Source organism: Aegilops tauschii, chromosome 1 (assembly GCF_002575655.3).
Source record: "Aegilops tauschii subsp. strangulata cultivar AL8/78 chromosome 1, Aet v6.0, whole genome shotgun sequence".
In the NCBI taxonomy this organism is placed as follows: domain Eukaryota; kingdom Viridiplantae; phylum Streptophyta; class Magnoliopsida; order Poales; family Poaceae; genus Aegilops; species Aegilops tauschii.
The window spans coordinates 85655514-85678005 of record NC_053035.3 but is presented as its reverse complement, the minus strand read 5'-3'; the positions used below and the strand labels follow the sequence as shown (position 1 = coordinate 85678005).

Genomic DNA, 22492 nt, shown 5'->3' with positions numbered 1-22492 from the left:
GGAGTTGCATAATCTCATAGTTAAAGGAATATGTATAAGTCATGAAGAAAGCAATAGCAATAAAACTGAACGATCATAATGCTAAGCTAACAGATGGGTCTTGTCCATCACATCATTCTCCTAATGATGTGATCCCGTTTATCAAATGACAACACATGTCTATGGTTAGGAAACTTAACCATCTTTGATTAACGAGCTAGTCTAGTAGAGGTTTACTAGGGACACGGTGTTTTGTCTATGTATCCACACATGTATCAAGTTTCCGGTTAATAAATTTCTAGCATGAATAATAAACATTTATCATGAATATTGCCTCTAGGGCATATTTCCTTCGAAATCGACACCATTTGCATTCGGATACAGCAAAAATCCCCACAGGAAGATGGTCCCCGATCGCGCCCGTGACCAGGGATCATGGACCCCCGAGGAAACCCGTTCAGGTGCGAGGCATCCGCGCAGATCGGGCGGCGCGGAGGGCTCCAAGTAGCCAGCCGTGCGAGGCCAACACAAAATGGACGGCATGGGGGGCTCCAGGTAGCCAGTCGTGCGAGGCCGGCGTGAAACGGGCGGCGCGGAGGGCAGTCTCACGTGGTAAGGGCCCCGAGAGATGAGTACTCCAGCATTCTTTATGTAATTTCATGTTGCTATTATTTTGGTTCTGTTTCCTGCACATGGGCCAATAGTGCACTTCTGTGGCCTGCCTTCTTAGGCTGGCATAGTGATTTAGCTTCAAATATGACCAAACAAAACAAGGAAAAAAAGGAAGAATACTTTTTTTATAATTCTATGTGTGTTTGAAAGAAGATGCATTGTTCTAGATTAACATGATAGAAAAAAAGTAAACTAAAGAGACATAATGTATCATGATTGAATGAACTTGCAAAAACAATGTATAATTTTTGTGTGACATAAAAACAATGTACAAATTGCATATACGCGGTACTAAACTTGCACTTTCCATATATGTGAAAGAACAATATGAGGACAACATGGGTTCAAGTCGAAAATTTTGAATAAAATTGTGGAAGACTCTATCTAAATATACAAAACAACTAATCTTTTGCAACTAAAAACTCGAACCAACATATATGATGTGAAGTGGTTTATATTCAAAACTAAAGTACTTACTTTCTTTTCTCAAGTATGCACGAGTGTGCATTTAATATATTATGGAAGAGAAAGAGAAGACTCCCTCCACATCATGAGATTACAAAGTATTTTACATGCTCCGCCCCGCCCACTTCAAGACCCTATTTTATATGCAACTATTCATTTATTTTTCACGTTGTCATTACCGCGAAGAAAACGTCGAGCTCCCCTTTTAGGTGTCGTGCTTGTCTCCAAACCCTAACTTCACTCAATCCACTGTAGCACCTGCTTCTAAGACAATGTCGCTCCGTCAAACACGATGGCATTGCCACATGCCCTAAGAGGTAGATCGCCCGAATCGTTCTCTAATGTTCTTCCTATTGCTCCAGTTTGATGGACCATGCTGCCAACGTCTCGTCCGCATAAGGCACTCTCTCCGACTCCCCGAACGCATTGCAGACCCGATTCCAGACTTCTCTCGCAAAGACGTAGCTTACCATAATGTGGTTTATGGTATCATCGTGTTGATCGCAGAACGGGCATGCAGCCCGATGAGGTAGGCCTCGCCTGGCCAGCACCAGTTTCTTGAATGCTAACCCACAAAGAAGCGGTATTGTAGGGGTGCTTTGGATTTCCACGTGAAGGCGGTCGTGGATGAGACCTCGAGAACCATAAACTTGGGCGCATACGCAAATCTTGCCGGGAGCGTACCATCTTTCTCCCACGACTAGGAGATCGAGTCTCATGTACTTGCGTCTAGGTGTATAGCCGCCACTCTAGGCCAAAGATCCAGAAATTATTTGTAACGCCCCAGACACACCCGTCGGTTACTGGCCGTTACTCCTGGCGGGATCTAGACTGGCACCACAGATCAACACTAGTCTTTCCTGCGCACTTTGTGCTCGCTCGTGTGCACCTGGTACTAACTTCCCAGTCGATCACCCATCTTGAAATTTCTCCAAATTGAGCACACCTAACTTTGTATTTCTTTTCGAATGGGCTCCCTGAGAATAAGGAATTCCTTGATAATATGAGTAGTCTATCATCCTTATTAAGCCAGACTCTCACGTACCCCCACTCAAAGAAACCGATGTCCTCGTCAGGTCACAGGAACGTTCCCTTTTGGCACATACGTCTGTGCATCCAGTCTGGCACATGTGTTATGCCGTGTGTCACGACGTGTCACAAACGTCATGCGCAACATGACCGCGCACCTGACCCGTAAACATCCGTGTAACCGCAAGGGTCATATTTGATACCAACTTGTAACGCCCCGGACACACCCGTTGGTTACTGGTCGTTACTCCTGGTGGGATCTTGACTGGATCCACAGATCAACACTAGTCTTTCCTGTGCACTCTGTCCTCAGTCATGTGCTCCTAGGACCAACTTCTCAGTCGGTATACTGAAATTGCTCCAAGCCGAGCACGCTTAACTTTGGAGTTCTTTTCAAATGGGCTTCCGGAAAAGAAGGAATTCCTTTATGATATGAGTAGTCTGTCATCCCTATTAAGCCAAACTCTCACACTGTTGGAGCGTGTCGGCAGTGAGGTCAGGGCCAACTCCTGCCCAAGTGTCATCTCCTAGTGCTGCATAAATCATGCATGTCGATCTGATTCTTTTAGGAACCTTCTCATAGACCAGCGGTGCTAGCTCTTCAATTTGGAACCCCTTGAGCCACCGATCCTCCCAGAACAAGGTGTCGTGGCCGTTTCCCACTGTAGCCCTTGTTGCTACCCGGAATAGTGCCATCGGTTCCGCTGGTACAACATTCTTAAACTCGCATCAAGGCCTAGAATTGTCAGCTCGTTGTAGCCAAGGCCAGGGCGCTTTGAAGAGCAGTGGTGAGCTAGCGCAGGTTCGGTATCCCAAGTCCACCTGCCCACTTGGATCGCACAGAGCACCAACAGGATTGCAATCAAGCATTCACTTTTTGATATAGCAAGCATGACAATGTATTGGGATCGCATGGCATGTATTGAAATACTTACGATCGTAATTTATTTTTTTTAGAATATATTTGATCGTGATTTTGATATCATCACATAAACAAAAATAAATTAGAACTAGTATTTGTTACTGAAGTTTGTTTTTATAACCAAACAAAATACATCCTACATATTTTTGGATGTAGCAAGGTCCCAAAAATTAGAAACGAAAAGAAAAAAAGAACGCCACATAGATCCTGCCACGCGGCACACCACCCTGCCGATTGGAGAACCGGGAGACCGTTATGGCCGGAAGCCAAAACGCTCGCCCCCGCCTTCGGACGGAGGACGAACGACCCATTCCCGTCCCCCTCCCTTCCCACCACCTCTCCGATCAAATCGCAGCCTCCAGGAAGAAGGGGAGAGAAAATCCCGCTCTCCTCGCCCGATCGGATCCGGCCCGGTGCCATGGATCGCATGTCGTCGCGTCCGGCGAGCCCGGGCGGCGGCGGTGGTTACGTGCGGCGGGGCGCGTACGTCTCCAGCAGCGCGCACACGTCGCCGGGCGGGTCCCCGTCCGCGTCCCCGGTGCACACCCGCCACACGCGCTCGGGGTCGCTCGGCGGGGCCGGGTCCACCTCCTCCGCCGGTCGCCGGGGGGCGGGGGCCGCCGCCGCCGCGCGCGCCGCCGCGCAGCGCCTCGCGCGCGTCATGGGCGGGCCCGGAGGAGAGGACGGCGGCAGCGGCAGCGAAGGCGAGGAGTGCGAACTCTCCGGCCCGCCCATCGAGCTCTCCACCCCGCGCCGGCCCGGCAACCGCTCCCCCTCCCCCTCGGTAACACCATCTGAATCGATCGCCATTTCCAGATTAATGGCATCGTCCAATTGAGGGCCTGCTAATGTGCGATCCTCCATCACACGTCCATGCGCCCCTCACGCAATTTTGCGATTTGTTAGTTGCTACATTACACATTGTGTCATTGTGTTTGATGGATGTACTAAGTGGTTGCATGTAAATGTGTGTGCATTTTAGATAGGTCGTTACCTTGCGGATCAGGCGCCGGTCATTAGCCGGCCACCCTCGCTGACGAACCGGTATGTGCCCGGGAAGTCGGTTCCGATGATACCATCCATCAAGCAATCAAACCGGCCAGCGACAAGCGGAACAGGTTCGGAATCATCCGTCTCCGTCCCTAACCGAAGGGAGCAAAGGTCAGTATTGTCACGCATTGTACACCGCATGTTCCGTACAATTTATAAGGAGTGAATTGGTTATGGTATGATGTTGTTAGTAGTGCTATAAGGGGTTCTCACCTGTGTACGAGTTCTGTTAATTCAAATGGAATAAATTATTTATCTCGTGACTCATGCTTGTTACTTTGTTAGTTTATCGAGGGTACAGTTTATGTGTGAACTACTCTCTCCGTTCCGAATTATAAGATGTTCTAACGTTTTTCTGAATCGGATATATAGACGCGTTTCAGTGTGTTTGTTCACTCATTTTAGTCTGTATATAGTCCATATTGAAATATCCAAAACATCTTATAATTCGTAATGGAGGTAGTACTATCTATCTAGTATCTCCCAGTTTACTTACAGAGAATTTGTTAATTAACAGAAGGCACCTCATTAAGTATTTATTGCCTTTTGAACATTATTTATTTATAATCACATGGTAAGTAATATAGGCTACATCATCCTTAGGAGATCAGTTGATCTTGGAAGCTCGATGAGAGGACGGCGCTCCTCTTCTTCTCTTAATGATGAGGTAAATCATTTCATCAGAAATACTTTTGTGTGAAATAATAATGACTGGATATTCAGAAAATTCTATGTTTTTCCCTGAGAAAAGCTGAGCGTATTGGTGCATTGAGAAAGCAAAAATATAAGATTTGCTACTTTAGGCTGCCAAACAATTATTTTTGCTCTTCTTTAGATTAAAATACTCCTCCAACCAATATGATATGGATGCTGTATATATGTTATTCTTCAGATGTCATTCCTTCACCTTAGGATCGATTGTTATCTTATTTGGAACACTCTTGTGGTTCTTGGATGCCTCCCTTGCAGATGAACACACTTCAAATGGAAAATGATAGCATGTACGAAAAGGTGAGATAAAATTATGATTATGAATTTTACTTCCTACTTCTACTTGTTGGAAGCACTCAACATCCTTGTTATGCTGGCATGCATCTTCCGAGCTTCAGCTTGAAGAGGATAGATGCGATGAAGCAGATGTCAGACAGGTTTATTTCTGTGCTAAAAACTGCTGAATTTATGATAGCAAGTTCTGATACTTGAGTAGCTGGTTTAATCCTAGTGTACTTCTATTTTAGTTCTTACCTTGGAGGCTGGTGCTACAACTGCATAATATATTTCGATCAATGCAACATCTGTTCTAGGCTCCTTGTTAATATGCTCTTATGTTAATAGTCATAGATTAATTTCTCTACATTTATTTTACATGCCTTCGTGTTACATTTGGCTTTATCTTTTACATAGCAACTCAGGAAAAAAAAAGTTAAGGCCTAAGAAAGCCAAAACGTTCAGGTTTGCCTTCAGTTGCTAGAAAGTAACTGTGACATTTGTCTCTTTTACTGAACTGTGCTCCTAATAAATAAATAAATAAATAAATAATGTAAAATATTAGATGCTTCAAATGGATAGGTGGGACTTTAATTGCTATTCAGCAGACCTACTGGATCAATAGCTGTACAACGGCAGCAGACCAAGTTCCAGTCCTACTCGTTGAGCCACTACCAAATATGCAAATTTATTGGCATAGTTTCTAAATTCTGAAAGCCATTTGCATGAATATGTCTGCATTCACTTTATGTCATATCCATGTTTTGTGCTAATCGATCTTCACTATTTGAATTTCAGGCTGCTGGTATGGGTGATGCCATAGAACCGGAGGTCAATTTGATTAGCAGGTATGTGATTTACGAAAACGTATCATTTCTTCTTATTTACATGTTGACCATATTTTAAACCATGTTTCTGCCTTGACTCTCAGAAAGGCTGCAGCACTAGAACAGAGAAGGGTATGTTTCTATACAAAGCTTCTCCTGCTCAACATTTTGTCGAAATGTGAAAGCTTATTTTGATTTGAGTCCCCTTTTGTGCTTTGATGTGGTGCTTTAGGTGTTAGATTCTCCTGAGTTCTTCTTTTCGATGGTCTATATTTCGAAATAAATATATTTCCCCCACAATTTGGAACTTGCTTCTACCAAATGGGGAAATATTTTAACTGTAGCTCTCTAGCCCAACCAAGGGCTGACTGGTAATTGGCCAATCGAGAGCTGTATGAAGGAGATATAGGCCTATGGGAGGTCCGCTTGCTAGCGGGCCATGTTAGACTGGAGGCAAATGATGCCCAACCCCACGTGTCACATGGGACGGACAACCCTTGTATGGTCTATTGGAGGCAACCGAGCCCCATCGCCTCATTGCCCCATGAGCACCCTTGGATAGAAGATTGCACCCCACCCCACACCCGAGCCCTTGGTTGTTGACCTACCAGAGTATAATGAATTTTCTTCATTTCATAAATCCAAGTTAGAAATTATGGGGAAAATAAAAGCAATTCTAAGATTTTGCTTACTAACTCTGTCCAACCTCGAGTTCTGTTTTCTCTTAGGCTTCAATGAGAATTGCTTCAAGAAGGGGTAACAGTGCAAGCTGCGATGAGATTACAGCCCTTCGATCAGAAGCGAAGGTGAATAGTTCACCAAATATGATTACTTATTGCTGAATGATTTTCCTCAGTCATGTTTTGCAATCCTAAACTTTTATTTACTCTGTTGGGTAGGTTGCTGGTGAGATGGCCACATCTGTATCTCGGCGTGTAGGTATTGGATCAGAACTGAGATCTCTTCATGCAACATCCAACAGAACGATCCTGTCACAAGAAGAAATGGTGTGTAGGCTTGCTGGCCTATTCCTATTCTGGCACTTTGTTGTTTTTGGATCCATTACATTTCACGAAAATCATTTATCAGGAGGAGGTGGTGCTAAAGAGGTGTTGGCTCGCCCGCTACTGGAAACTATCTGTTAGACTTGGTACTGAGATTATCTTCCTGTATTGTTTTTCCGGGATCTTCCTCTAATGTAGTCTAATTAATTTCTCAAAATTCTCTAGCATTCTACTACAGCACAAAAAGGTGCAGGGAAGCAAGTAAATTTGTGGAGCCCTAAACAGCAACTCTCCTCCATTGTAATTGTTAGCATTGACAAATTAAGGGTTCGGGTGCTGGTTAAAAATAAGGGCTAAGGGACGCATTATTATCCTTCCCTATTTGTTCATTATAAAATTCACAAGCTAATGTTGCCATAAACATTTCGCATAGTTTGCCTTTTAAGGAGTGTACACTTAAATAATATGTCCTGTTTCAAATTTATTTCGTTAAGTTATTCATGGAGAGATTCAGTCCTTGTCTGTCATAATTTTCTCTGAAGCCTGTAAAATTTATTGCCAATTATTGTCAGGGAAAAATTGTTATTCTTCATGAGAAAAAGACTTATCCACAACTGAGCAGTCAATTTTTAGAAAATATGTAGATTGTCAGAATGGTTGGCTAATGCAAAGGTGTCTATTTTAGGGATACATTCTGATATCGCTGCACAAAAACTAGAACACTGGTCCTCAGTTGCACCACTTGCACTTGAAGTCGTCCTATCAATTGGGCAAAAAGCTAGAGATGGAACTTTATCAGGTCAGATTCCCTTTCAAAATCCATCTTTTGGTCTCCTAATTATGATTATGTTAATTACTACCATGAAGCTGTTGATACAAGCATCTCACATTTAGATTACTCTACAAGTAGCTTATGCCGTGATACATGTAGATGAAGGCCAGATTTCCATCAAATGATATAACCTACATCAATTGAAAATCCCTGCAAGATTCTGATGTCAAGATAAAAATGAAACTGGAAATGACATAAATGAATCTGCAGAATGTACTTGAGTTGCTTTGAGTTGGATTTCATCTTTGTTGTGATATGGATTTTTGCTTTGTATTTCGTACGTGCATAGAAAATGAATTCCAAATACATTTCCCTTAGTGAAGTACTTACATTTTGCCCATAGGTGCAAAAAGATGCCAAGTGGAGGGTTAATATATTTCTGTCATGTGGAGGATTAATATATTTCTGTTATTTTTTAAAGTAATATAATGTCAAAGGATGTATCATCATTTTAAGTGTACCAGAGATGGTATATAATATCATGATTTCAGTTACATTACTTATTTTCTTGTACTGTTCATTTGGTAGCAGATAATGATGTAAATGATACGGCTGGAGATGGAAATATTGAGAGCATGCTTTTAGTTGAGAAAGGACTTCGTGAATTAGCTTCACTCAAGGTTTTTCTCAATATTTTCTTAGTAATTTTGTGCTTGTCCCAATCTATGAGTTTCTTTCAGAGGCAAGTCCCAATTGATCAAGTTTGATGAGATCCATAGTACTCACAATAAACGAAAATTTTGTCTCATAGTGTTGGTGTGGCAATTTCCTAGATGATAGTTATCTTCTAGCAGTTCTCATGCTCGTCTAGTTCATTGTTTTGACAATTTCGTTTTTTCTGTCAATCACATTGAGTGATACAGAAAGTAATTGATGCGTCATATTGGTTCCACTTGATGAAAATAGAAAGTGGATCGCCAAACTTCACTACTTCAGACTCCTGTAACTAATTAGGGTTACAAGTTTGTGTCATTGTGAAGTACTATATTGTAGATGCAGTATGTGTCACTGAATTTGCTTTCACATCTTCTCATAAAGGAAGAAAATGATATTTATGTTTCTAGTTTCAATTGCCGAAGCAATAATCTAATATTCCCTTTGAAGGTAGAAGATGCAATCATGCTGGCTTTAGCAGAACATCGACGATACAGACCTCTCTCAGGTGGCTTCTCCAAAATGTACTCATTTCTTATACTTTTATCTTTAATATGTTACTATATGATATATCTCAGAACTTCCGACAGATATACAACAATTTTTCTCTGTCTACTACGATAAAGTCATAAGAGTTCCAAAAAGACTTGAGACTGTATGTGGTGCTGTTACAATTTGGCAACACATAGCATCTCTTGGGCATCCAAGAGCCACTTTTTGCAGACTCCGAATGGTACAGCAAGTTGATAATGCATATAACACCAGGGCAAAAAGGAACGATTACACTCGCTTAATATAATTGATATATACCAGAATCACTTCAGGAAAATACTGGACAAAACCATGTAGATTTTTGGTTCAGTAATTCTAGTTTGTATTGGAGAAGTGCAGGAAGTTTATCACTTCGTTTGTGTGATTAGAGCTGCTTCCTAGCCAACTGTGCCCGCTCATCTGTCCTTCTGAACATTCATGTTGCTAAATTGACTTGATGGCATTGGACAAATACGTTTAACCCTTTTTATGATGAGTAAGCTTCCTTTTGTAGGTCCAGTTTTTCCTGCTGATAGTTATAGTTCTCCGGAGTCAACTGGTTAGTTCTTCTCTTCACTAATTCCTTTGGCATCTATGGCCTGTGAAAAACACTAGTACATCAAATTTCTTTACTAACTATCTGCGGGGGCTTGCTATTTGTCCTAGAGTTAAATGAGGATGAGCGAGAAGATGTACGCTTCAAGCAGGTAAAATAACAATCTGTCATCCATTTGATGTGTCGAGACAATTCTCTGCAAATTAGTACAGTATTATTATTTGTCCCGCTATGTGTCAAAGTTAAAACATGATAAACTAAGTTGACCATAGTAAAATGTCAGCTTAAACATTTTATGGCTGTTCTTGTTTCTTTCTTGTGAGTGTTCCATTTTGTACTTACCATAAATTTTACAATCGAGGAACTAACGATACAACAGGCATGGTTGACCTACTTTTGGAGGCGGGCCAAAAACCATGATGTAGAGGAAGATATAGCTGACGACCGGCTACAGTTTTGGATAGAGCAAGGCAACCATCCAGTTACTACAAGTGATGTAGTTGAAGGTAGCCTCCCTTACATTACTTTTGAGATCATCTTTTGCACAAACCACAATTCTTTACAGTTTGTATGTTCTAAACAAAAGAAACCACAACTATTTTGTTTTGTTCAAAATTATGACTGAGAAACTATAGTGAGAAGTATCTTGACCTCGCAATCTTTTTCCTTTAACTTTATCCATCACCTCGCTAAACACTAATATTTGTGCTAAATGTGTTGTTGAAAGCCGTAATCATTTTTTTTCTTGTTTTGTCAAACTATGTTAAAAGTCGATAGAGGACTTCATGAGCTGAAGAAACTGGGGATCGAGTCTCAGCTGTGGGAAGCCACGAGGAGAGCTTTCGATGATGAATCCATTAATCATGGAAGTCCATTTGGATCTGAAGTTTAGCCAACACATAAATCAGAACGAGGCCTAGTGCCAATTTTGCGCCGTCACAGGCCCTAGAGCCTTTATGTTTTGTTTTGCAGTTTATGGTTCTTCCACAAGTTCATGTAAATTTTCTGATCAGAACTGGTGATGATTCTGTCTCCTAGGCCTTTTTCTTTCTTCCCAGCAACCTCGATTAAATCCTGTCAAAGCAAAAGTGATTAATTCAAGATGTGTTGTCCACTAATCGAGTAATCTGCTGCAACAGGATACATACATACATACCACTCATTGTGTTGATGAGACACCCTGGGTCCTCGGGTCCCTAGGCTCCAGCCGGCCAACTCTTTGTATACCCTGGGTCCCCGGGCTCCATAATCCCCCCCTCCCTGCGCCTCTGGACTTTGCGTGCAACTGTTGGGAAATGTTCCATTGCCCTTCCAAGGTAGTCAAATTTCAGAATTGTGATCCTGAAACAGATAAGAGCTACGATGGTAGGATTGTAATGTTGGATAATGAGCAACTGGTATTCACTGAGGGCCAAAGGCCAATACATATACATGTGTGGTAAAGTGCAGAAAACCCCTTATACAATGGGGATATACAGAAAGGAGAGTATACACATCTAACACCTCCCCTCAAACTCATGGTGGGTCAACAACACTGAGTTTAGAGAGAAAAATGCCTTCGTGAAGAAGTCTGCCAACTGTAACTCAGAAGGCACATAGTGAAGAGCGAGAGTCTGATCCTGCACAGCAGCACGCACAAAGTGGGCATCCGCACCGATGTGCTTGGTGAGCTCATGCTTCACCGGGTCACGCGCAATACTGATAGCACCGGTACTGTCTAATAGTAAGGGAGTCGGGGTAGTAGCAGACACACCAAAATCCTGAAGTAACCACCGTAACCAGATCACCTCAGCCGTCAACATAGCCATTGCTCGCAACTCAGCCTCTATACTCGAGCGAGAAACTGCAGTCTCTTTGTTGGTCTTCCAGGCAATAAGAGAGCCACCAAGAAAGACACAGTAAGCAGACAGCGAACGTCGATCAGAGGGATCACTAGCCCAAGTAGCATCAGAGTAGGCCTGGAGCAGGGAAATAAAAGGTGATGAGAGATCTTGCCACGAAGATATCGTAGAACACGGAGGAAATGACTATAGTGGATAGAGGTGGGGGCTGAAACAAACTGGCTCGGGATGTGGACAGGATAGGAGATGTCGGGACGTGTAACATCAAGATAGACAAGGCTGCCAACGAGGTGACGATAGCGAGTGGGATGAGGAAGAGGGTCACCGTCAGAGGCACGAAGCTGAACGTTGTGCTCCATAGGAGTCACAATAGTGTGCTCATCACCAAGAGCGGTGCAAGCAAGAAGATCCTGAATATATTTCTCCTGGGAGATGTAGAAGCTATCAGAGGTCGAGGAGATCTCAATCCCAAGAAAATATCAAAGTGGACCAAGATCAGACATGAGGAACTGATCGCGAAGGCGAGCCTTAACAAAGGCAATGTAGTCAGAGTCGTTACTAGTGATGATCATGTCATCAACATAGAGAAGGAGAAGAGTCCGACCATGAGGAGACGTGTGAACAAAGAACGCGGGATCATGATCACTGGGCAAGAAACCAGCGGCAGTCACCACAGAGGCGAAACGCTCGAACCAGGCACGAGGGGCCTGTTTAAGACGATAGAGGGAGCGGCGAAGTCTACGGACCATACCATCAGGAGCATAGTACCCCGGTGGTGGCTGCATATAAACCTCCTCACGCAACTCGCCATTGAGAAAAGTGTTCTGGACATCAAGTTGAGAGATAGACCGATGACGAACAGAAGCCACATCAAGGAGAGTGCGGACAGTGGTCATGTGGGCCACAGGAGCGAATGTCTCATCATAATCGCGTCCCTGCTCCTGCTAAAAACCACGAGCCGCAAGTCGAGCTTTGTAGCGCTCAAGAGAACCATCAGAGCGAGTCTTAATCTTGTAGACCCACTTGCAGGTGATGGGACGAACACCGAAAGGAAGTGAAACCAGATCCCATGTGCCAGAGTGCTCAAGGGCAGCAAGCTCTTCGACCATCGCAAGCTGCCATTTAGGCTGAGTCATGGCAGTCTGATAGGAAGTGGGCTCAGCAATAACAGAGAGACCGTACCGATCAGGAGAATAGCGATCAAGCGGGGGGCAAGGCCGAGCACGGAGGTTATGACCAGGGGAGGCATGAAGGGAGGCGCACCGGAGGTGGAAGGCGCGTCAGGGGAAACATCCTCAGTACAAGGGCGGCGAGTATAGTGGATAGGAAACGGTGAGAGAGGGCAACGGACTGGAGATGATGGTGGAGAGGTGGAGGAGGAGGATGGGGAAGAGGATGAGGAAGATGGTGTCGGTGGTGACTGAGAATGAGTGACAGGTGGGACATGAGGCACATAGCAGGGTGTATCGGGAAGGAGAAGAAAAGAAATATCGTCCAGAGAGAAGCTCGAGGAAGAAAGACGCGGGTAGTAAGAACGAGCCTTGTCAAAATTCACGTCACGCGAAATGCGCATGCGACGACCAACGGGGTCCCAACAGCGATAGCCCTTGTGCTCATCGTTGTAGCCAAGGAAAACACACTCAACCGACTGAGCAGTCAGTTTGGTGCGTTCTCGCGGGGCAAGAAGGACATATCACACACATCCAAACATACGAAGAGCGGAGCAGTCAGGAGAACGACCAGTGAGACACTCCATAGAAATACCACCCTGCAGGGCAGTCGATGGCTGAATGTTGATGAGATAGGTGGATGCAGAAACGGCCTCAGCCCAAAAGTGGGGTGGAAGGGAAGCTGCAATCATCAACGCACGAGCCGTCTCAAGCAGATGATGATGCTTATGTTCTGCAACGCCATTCTGAGCATGGGCACCAGGACATGAGAACTGGGCAAGTGTACCCTGTTCCGCGAGAAAACCATGCAACATCTGGGAGATATACTCTCCAGCGGAGTCAGCACAAAAAGTACGAATAGGCGTGGAAAACTGGGTGTGAACCATGGCAGCAAAATGTTTGTATATAGAGAGAACCTCACTATGAGATTTCATGAAGTAGAGCCAAGTGTAGCGAGAGAAATCATCAATAAACAAAACATAGTAGCGATTGTTGGGGAACGTAGTAATTTCAAAAAAAAGTCCTACACACACGCAAGATCATGGTGATGCATAGCAACGAGAGGGGAGAGCGTGTCCACGTACCCTCGTAGACCGAAAGCGGAAGCGTTAGCACAACGCGGTTGATGTAGTCGTACGTCTTCACGAACCGACCGATCCAGTATCGAACGCACGGCACCTCCGAGTTCAGCACACGTTCAACTCGATGACGCCCCTCGAACTCCGATCCAGCCGAGCTTTGAGGGAGAGTTCCGTCAGCACGACGGCGTGGTGACGATGATTATGTTCTACCGACGCAGGGCTTCGCCTAAGCACCGCTACGATATTATTGAGGTGGATTATGGTGGAGGGGGGCACCGCACACGGCTAAGAGATCCAAGGGATCAATTGTGTGTATCCAAGGGGTGCCTCCCTCCCCGTATATAAAGGAGTGGAGGGCGGGGAGGGGGCCGGCCACCATAGGTGCGCCCCATGAGGAGTCCTACTCCCACCGGGAGTAGGACTCCCCCCTTCCATGTGGGAGTAGGAGAGGAGAGGGAAGGAGAGAGGGGGGAAAGGAAAGGGGGGGGGGCGCCGCCCCCCTCCTTATCCAATTCGGACTGGGGGGGAGGGGGGCGCGCAGCTGCCCCTTGGCCGCCCCTCCTCTTCTCCACTAGGGCCCAATAGGCCCATTAGTCTCCCGGGGGGGGGGGGGTTCCGGTAACCCCCCGGTACTCCGGTATATGCCCGATACTCCCCGAAACCATTCTGGTGTCCGAACATAGTCGTCCAATATATCAATCTTCATGTCTCGACCATTTCGAGACTCCTCGTCATGTCTGTGATCACATCCGGGACTCCGAACAACCTTCGATACATCAAAACACATAAACTCATAATATAACCGTCATCGAACTTTAAGCGTGCGGACCCTACGGGTTCGAGAACTATGCAGACATGACCGAGACACGTCTCCGGTCAATAACCAATAGCGGAACCTGGATGCTCTTATTGGCTCCCACATATTCTACGAAGATCTTTATTGGTCAAACCGCATAACAACATACGTTGTTCCCTTTGTCATCGGTATGTTACTTGCCCGAGATTTGATCGTCGGTATCTCAATACCTAGTTCAATCTCGTTACCGGCAAGTCTCTTTACTCGTTCCGTAATACATCATCCCGCAACTAACTGATTAGTTGCAATGCTTGCAAGGCTTATAGTGATGTGCATTACCGAGTGGGCCCAGAGATACCTCTCCGACAATCGGAGTGACAAATCCTAATCTCGAAATACGCCAACCCAACAAGTACCTTCGGAAACACCTGTAGAGCACCTTTATAATCACCCAGTTACGTTGTGACGTTTGGCAGCACACAAAGTGTTCCTCCGGTAAACGGGAGTTGCATAATCTCATAGTCATAGGAACATGTATAAGTCATGAAGAAAGCAATAGCAACATACTAAACGATCAAGTGCTAAGCTAACGGAATGGGTCAAGTCAATCACATCATTCTCCTAATGATGTGATCTCGTTAATCAAATGACAACTCATGTCTATGGTTAGGAAACATAACCATCTTTTATCAACGAGCTAGTCAAGTAGAGGCATACTAGTGACACTCTGTTTGTCTATGTATTCACACATGTATCATGTTTCCGGTTAATACAATTCTAGCATGAATAATAAACATTTATCCTGATATAAGGAAATAAATAATAACTTTATTATTGCCTCTAGGGCATATTTCCTTCAGTCTCCCACTTGCACTAGAGTCAATAATCTAGATTACACAGTAATGATTCTAACACCCATGGAGCCTTGGTGCTGATCATGTTTTGCTCGTCGAAGAGTCTTAGTCAACGGGTCTGCAACATTCAGATCCGTATGTATTTTGCAAATCTCTATGTCTCCCACCTGGACTTGATCCCGGATGGAGTTGAAGCGTCTCTTGATGTGCTTGGTTCTCTTGTGAAATCTGGATTCCTTTGCCAAAGCAATTGCACCAGTATTGTCACAAAAGATTTTCATTGGACCCGATGCACTAGGTATGACACCTAGATCGGATATGAACTCCTTCATCCAGACTCCTTCATTTGCTGCTTTCGAAGCAGCTATGTACTCCGCTTCACATGTAGATCCCGCTACGACGCTTTGTTTAGAACTGCACCAACTGATAGCTCCACTGTTTAATATAAACACGTATCCGATTTGCGATTTAGAATCGTCCGGATCAGTGTCAAAGCTTGCATCGACGTAACCATTTACGATGAGCTCTTTGTCACCTCCATAAACGAGAAACATATCCTTAGTCCTTTTCAGGTATTTCAGGATGTTCTTGACCGCTATCCAGTGATCCACTCCTGGATTACTCTAGTACCTCCCTGCTAAACTAATAGCAAGGCACACATCAGGTCTGGTACACAACATTGCATACATGATAGAGCCTATGGCTGAAGCATAGGGAACATCTTTCATTTACTCTCTATCTTCTGCAGTGGTCGGGCATTGAGTCTTACTCAACTTCACACCTTGTAATACAGGCAAGAACCCTTTCTTTGCTTGATCCATTTTGAACTTCTTCAAAACTTTGTCAAGGTATGTGCTTTGTGAAAGTCCAATTAAGTGTCTTGATCTATCTCTATAGATCTTGATGCCCAATATATAAGCAGCTTCACCGAGGTCCTTCATTGAAAAACTTTTATTCAAATATCCTTTTATGTTATCCAGAAATTCTATATCATTTCCAATCAACAATATGTCATCCACATATAATATCAGAAATGCTACAAAGCTCCCACTCACTTTCTTGTAAATACAGGCTTCTCCAAAAGTCTGTATAAAACCATATGCTTTGATCACACTATCAAAACGTTTATTCCAACTCCGAGAGGCTTGCACCAGTCCATAAATGGATCGCTAGAGCTTGCACACTTTGTTAGATCCCTTTGGATCGACAAAACCTTTCCGGTTGCATCATATACAACTCTTCTTCCAGAAATCCATTGAGGAATGCAGTTTTTACATCCATTTGCCAAATTTCATAATCATAAAATGCGGCAATTGATAACTTGATTCGGACAGACTTAAGCATCGCTACGGGTGAGAAGGTCTCATCGTAGTCAATCCCTTGAACTTGTCGAAAACCTTTTGCAACAAGTCGAGCTTTATAGACAGTAACATTACCGTCAGTGTCAGTCTTCTTCTTGAAGATCCATTTATTCTCGATGGCTTGTCGATCATCGGGCAAGTCAACCAAAGTCCATACTTTGTTCTCATACATGGATTTTTTGCGGAATCTGGGCTCACCATCGCTTCTTCATAGTTCGTAGGTTCGTCATGGTCTAGTAACATAACCTCCAGAACAGGAGTACCGTACCACTCTGGTGCGGATCTTACTCTGGTTGACCTACGAGGTTCAGTAACAACTTGATCTGAAGTTTCATGATCACCATCATTAACTTCCTCACTAATTGGTGTAGACGTCACAGGAACTGGTTTCTGTGATGTACTACTTTCCAATAAGGGAGCAGGTACTATTACCTCATCAAGTTCTACTTTCCTCCCACTCACTTCTTTCGAGAGAAACTCCTTCTCTAGAAAGGATCCATTCTTGGCAACGAATGTTTTGCCTTCGGATCTGTGATAGAAGGTGTACCCAACAGTTTCCTTTGGGTATCCTATGAAGACACATTTCTCCGATTTGGGTTCGAGCTTATCAGGTTGAAGCTTTTTCACATAAGCATCGCAGCCCCAAACTTTAAGAAACGACAACTTTGGTTTCTTGCCAAACCACAGTTCATAAGGCGTCGTCTCAACGGATTTTGATGGTGCCCTATTTAACGTGAATGCGGCCGTCTCTAAAGCATAACCCCAAAACGATAGCGGTAAATCAGTAAGAGACATCATAGATCGCACCATATCTAGTAAAGTACGATTACGACGTTCGGACACACCATTACGCTATGGTGTTCCGGGTGGCGTGAGTTGCGAAACTATTCCGCATTGTTTCAAATGCAGACCAAACTCGTAACTCAAATATTCTCCTCCACAATCAGATCGTAGAAACTTTATTTTCTTGTTACGATGATTTTCAACTTCACTCTGAAATTCTTTGAACTTTTCAAATGTTTCGGACTTATGTTTCATTAAGTAGATATACCCATATCTGCTTAAATCATCTGTGAAGGTGAGAAAATAACGATACCCGCCGCGAGCCTCAACCTTCATTGGACCACATACATCAGTATGTATGATCTCCAACAAATCAGTTGCTCGCTCCATAGTTCCGGAGAACGGCGTTTTAGTCATCTTGCCCATGAGGCATGGTTCGCAAGTACCAAGTGGTTCATAATCAAGTGATTCCAAAAGTCCATCAGTATGGAGTTTCTTCATGCGCTTTACACCAATATGACCCAAACGGCAGTGCCACAAATAAGTTGCACTATCATTATCAACTCTGCATCTTTTGGCTTCAACATTATGAATATGTGTATCACTACTATGGAGATTCATCAAAAATAGACCACTCTTCAAGGGTGCATGACCATAAAAGATATTACTCATATAAATAGAACAACCATTATTCTCAGATTTAAATGAATAACCGTCTCGCATCAAACAAGATCCAGATATAATGTTCATGCTCAACGCTGGCACCAAATAACAATTATTTAGGTCTAAAACTAACCCCGAAGGTAGATGTAGAGGTAGCGTGCCGACGGCGATCACACTGACTTTGGAACCATTTCCCACGCGCATCGTCACCTCGTCCTTGGCCAGTGTTCGCTTAATCCGTAGTCCCTGTTTCGAGTTGCAAATATTAGCAACAGAACCAGTATCAAATACCCAGGTGCTACTGCGAGCTCTGGTAAGGTACAGATCAATAACATGTATATCACATATACCTTTGTTCACCTTGCCATCCTTCTTATCCGCCAAATACTTGGGGCAGTTCCGCTTCCATTGACCAGACTGCTTGCAGTAGAAGCACTCAGTCTCAGGCTTAGGTCCAGACTTGGGTTTCTTCTCTTGAGCAGCAACTTGTTTGCTGTTCTTCTTGCAGTTCCCCTTTTTCTTCCCTTTGCCCTTTTTCTTGAAACTGGTGGTATTATTGACCATCAACACTTGATGCTCCTTCTTGATTTCTACCTCCGCAGCCTTTAGCATTGCGAAGAGCTCGGGAATCGTCTTATCCATCCCTTGCATGTTATAGTTCATCACGAAGCTCTTGTAGCTTGGTGGCAGTGATTGAAGAATTCTGTCAATGACGCTATCATCCGGAAGATTAACTCCCAGTTGAATCAAGTGATTGTTATACCCAGACATTCTGAGTATATGCTCACTGACAGAACTATTCTCCTCCATCTTGCAGTTGTAGAACTTATTGGAGACTTCATATCTCTCAATCCGGGCATTTGCTTGAAATATTAACTTCAACTCCTGGAACATCTCATATGCTCCATGACGTTCAAAACGTAGTTGAAGTCCCGGTCTAAGCCGTAAAGCATGGCACACTGAACTATCGAGTAGTCATCAGCTTTGCTCTGCCAGACGTTCATAACATCCGGTGTTGCTCCTGCAGCAGGTTTGGCACCTAGGCGGTGCTTCCAGGACGTAATTCTTCTGTGCAGCAATGAGGATAATCCTCAAGTTACGGACCCAGTCCGTGTAATTGCTACCATCATCTTTCAACTTTGCTTTCTCAAGGAACGTATTAAAATTCAATGGAACAACAGCACGAGCCATCTATCTACAACAACATAGACATGCAAAATACTATCAGGTACTAAGTTCATGATAAATTTAAGTTCAATTAATCATATTACTTAAGAACTCCTACTTAGATAGACATCCCTCTAATCATGTAAGTGATCACGTGATCCAAATCAACTAAACCATAACCGATCATCACGTGAAATGGAGTAGCTTTCAATGGTGAACATCACTATGTTGATCATATCTACTATATGATTCACGCTCGACCTTTCGGTCTCAGTGTTCCAAGGCCATATCTGCATATGGTAGGCTCGTCAAGTTTAACCTGAGTATTCTGCATGTGCAAAACTGGCTTGCACCCGTTGTAGATGGACGTAGAGCTTATCACACCCGATCATCACGTGGTGTCTGGGCACGACGAACTTTGGCAATGGTGCATACTCAGGGAGAACACTTTTATCTTGAAATTTAGTGAGAGATCATCTTATAATGCTACCGTCAATCAAAGCAAAATAAGATGAATAAAAGATAAACATCACAGGCAATCAATATAAGTGATATGATATGGCCATCATCATCTTGTGCTTGTGATCTCCATCTCTGAAGCACCGTCATGATCACCATCGTCACCGGCGCGACACCTTGATCTCCATTGTAGCATCGTTGTCGTCTCGCCAACTATTGCTTCTACGACTATCGCTACCGCTTAGTGACAAAGTAAACCAATTTCAGGGCGATTGCATTGCATACAATAAAGCGACAACCATATGGCTCCTGCCAATTGCCGATAACTCGGTTACAAAACATGATGATCTCATACAATAAAATATAGCATCATGCCTTGACCATATCACATCACAACATGCCCTGCAAAAACAAGTTAGACGTCCTCTACTTTGTTGTTGCAAGTTTTACGTGGCTGCTACGGGCTGAGCAAGAACCGTTCTTACCTACGCATCAAAACCACAACGATAGTTCGTCAAGTTAGTGTTGTTTTAACCTTCTCAAGGACCGGGTGTAGCCACACTCGGTTCAACTAAAGTTGGAGAAACTGAGACCCGCTAGTCACCTGTGTGCAAAGCACGGCGGTAAAACCAGTCTCGCGTAAGCATACGCGTAATGTCGGTCCGGGCCGCTTCATCCAACAATACCGCCGAACCAAAGTGTGACATGCTGGTAAGCAGTATGACTTGTATCGCCCACAACTCACTTGTGTTCTACTCGTGCATATAACATCAACGCATAAAACCTGGCTCGGATGCCACTGTTGGGGAACGTAGTAATTTCAAAAAATTTCCTACGCACACGCAAGATCATGGTGATGCATAGCAACGAAAGGGGAGAGTGTGTCCACGTACCCTCGTAGACCGAAAGCGAAAGCGTTAGCACAACACGGTTGATGTAGTCGTACGTCTTCACGATCCGACCGATCAAGTACCGAACGCACGGCACCTCCGAGTTCAACACACGTTCTACTCGATGACGCCCCTCGAACTCCGATCCAGCCGAGCTTCGAGGGAGAGTTCCGTCAGCACGACGGCGTGGTGACGATGATGATGTTCTACCGACGCAGGGCTTCGCCTAAGCACCGCTACGATATTATCGAGGTGGATTATGGTGGAGGGGGGAACCGCACACGGCTAAGAGATCCAAGGGATCAATTGTTGTGTCTCCAAGGGGGCCTCCCTCCCCGCATATAAAGGAGTAGAGGAGGGGGAGGGGGCCGGCCACCCTAGGCGTGCCCCATGAGGAGTCCTACTCCCACCGGGAGTAGGACTCCCCCTTCCATGTGGGAGTAGGAGAGGAGAGGGAAGGAGAGAGGGGGAAAGGAAAGGGGGCCGCCGCCCCCCCTCCTTGTCCAATTCGGACTGGGAGGGAGGGGGCGCCCGGCTGCCCCTTGGCCGCCCCTCCTCTTCTCCACTAGGGCCCAATAGGCCCATTAGTCTCCCCGGGGGGTTCCGGTAACCCCCCGGTACTCCGGTATATGCCCGATACTCCCCGAAACCATTCCGGTGTCCGAACATAGTCGTCCAATATATCAATCTTCATGTCTCAACCATTTCGAGACTCCTCGTCATGTCCGTGATCACATCCGGTGTAACATCCCAAATTTTCAATTTGGAATGTTATACATTAGATCATCATGCATAACATATTTTATTGCATTTTGTTTTGTGATCCTAGAAATTCTACGCAACTCAAGGACCCATGGAGAGAGTTGGGGATTTCGTTATTTTCATATTTGGGTTTTCTCAAATTTTGAAAATAGGATCATTTGTTTTAATTATTTTTCTCTCCGAAAATATTTCATATCAAAATATATGAGAGGGGATAAAATGACTTCTCCACAAATAATGAAATATTGGAGGAAACATATTAAAAATAAATATTTGATTTTATTTGAATTAGGAAAAATATGCGTTTTTCAAAATTGCATTTTAGGCCCAAATAAATGTTCATCTTGTCCGGCTTATTTTTAGAGGACGGGGAAAATTTATTTAGGGATTTTTGGAGTCCGTTTAGTATTTCTTTTCTTTCTTTTTCTGCACGTCCGATTTATATAAAAAACGAACCGACCTACCGAGCCGTGTCCGGCTAGGACTCTGGCCCGGCCGGCCTTTATAAGCCGGGAGGCCGAGCCCCGCAGCCCAGCCCGAGCCGCCCGCCCCCGCGAAACCCTAGCGCCGCCGCCGAACCGCCCCGCCGCCGCCGGTTCCGCGCCGCCGAACCGCCCCGCCACCCGGTGCCCCGCCGCCGACCCCGCCCGACGCCGGAGCCGCCCCGCCGTCGCCTCGCCGGCGCCAGGAGCCCCGCCGCCGACCCCGCCCGATGCCGGAGCCGCCCCGCCGCCGCCGTCCCGCCACCCGAGGTTGACCGCCTCGCCGCCGCCGGTTTTCTCCGGAAAACCGTGCGTGTTTATTTTAGAAAACCCCGGTTTATTTTTTAGACGTGGATTGGGTTTGAGAGTTCTCCATGACAGATGTGAGATTGTTAATTAATGGTTCAACTTAAGGTGGCTACTTTAATTATATCTGGGTGGATTGAGGCACCTGGAGAATCCAGTGTTGCCTGTATTTTTGGATATTCCGGAGTACCCGTGAGATTATCCTATGGACCGCCACCCAGGTTCAAAGGGATCATGAGATTATTCATGCTAGAAACTTCCGTGTGCAGCCACAAGCTATTATGGGCTCTAGCATGTTGAGTAGGTTACATGACCTCTTGAAGAGGTGGGCTAGCAGATGTAGGGGAAAGTAGGTGTAACTGTCCACCC

The 22492-nt window shown here is 44.7% G+C and overlaps 1 protein-coding gene across 1 annotated transcript; it reads left to right on the top strand.

The window, feature by feature from the left end:
• The first annotated feature begins 3262 nt into the window (after window positions 1-3262).
• Window positions 3263-10703, top strand: LOC109780356 (uncharacterized). Its single transcript, XM_040399134.3, has 17 exons — window positions 3263-3851; window positions 4050-4228; window positions 4721-4784; window positions 5087-5128; window positions 5227-5265; window positions 5903-5952; window positions 6036-6063; window positions 6660-6737; window positions 6831-6938; window positions 7021-7081; window positions 7621-7734; window positions 8299-8387; window positions 8872-8929; window positions 9467-9511; window positions 9619-9659; window positions 9888-10014; window positions 10279-10703. Exons 1-17 carry the CDS (start codon window positions 3486-3488, stop codon window positions 10398-10400), a joined length of 1611 nt encoding a protein of 536 aa, XP_040255068.1. The 5' UTR covers window positions 3263-3485; the 3' UTR covers window positions 10401-10703.
• The last annotated feature ends 11789 nt before the right edge of the window (window positions 10704-22492 follow it).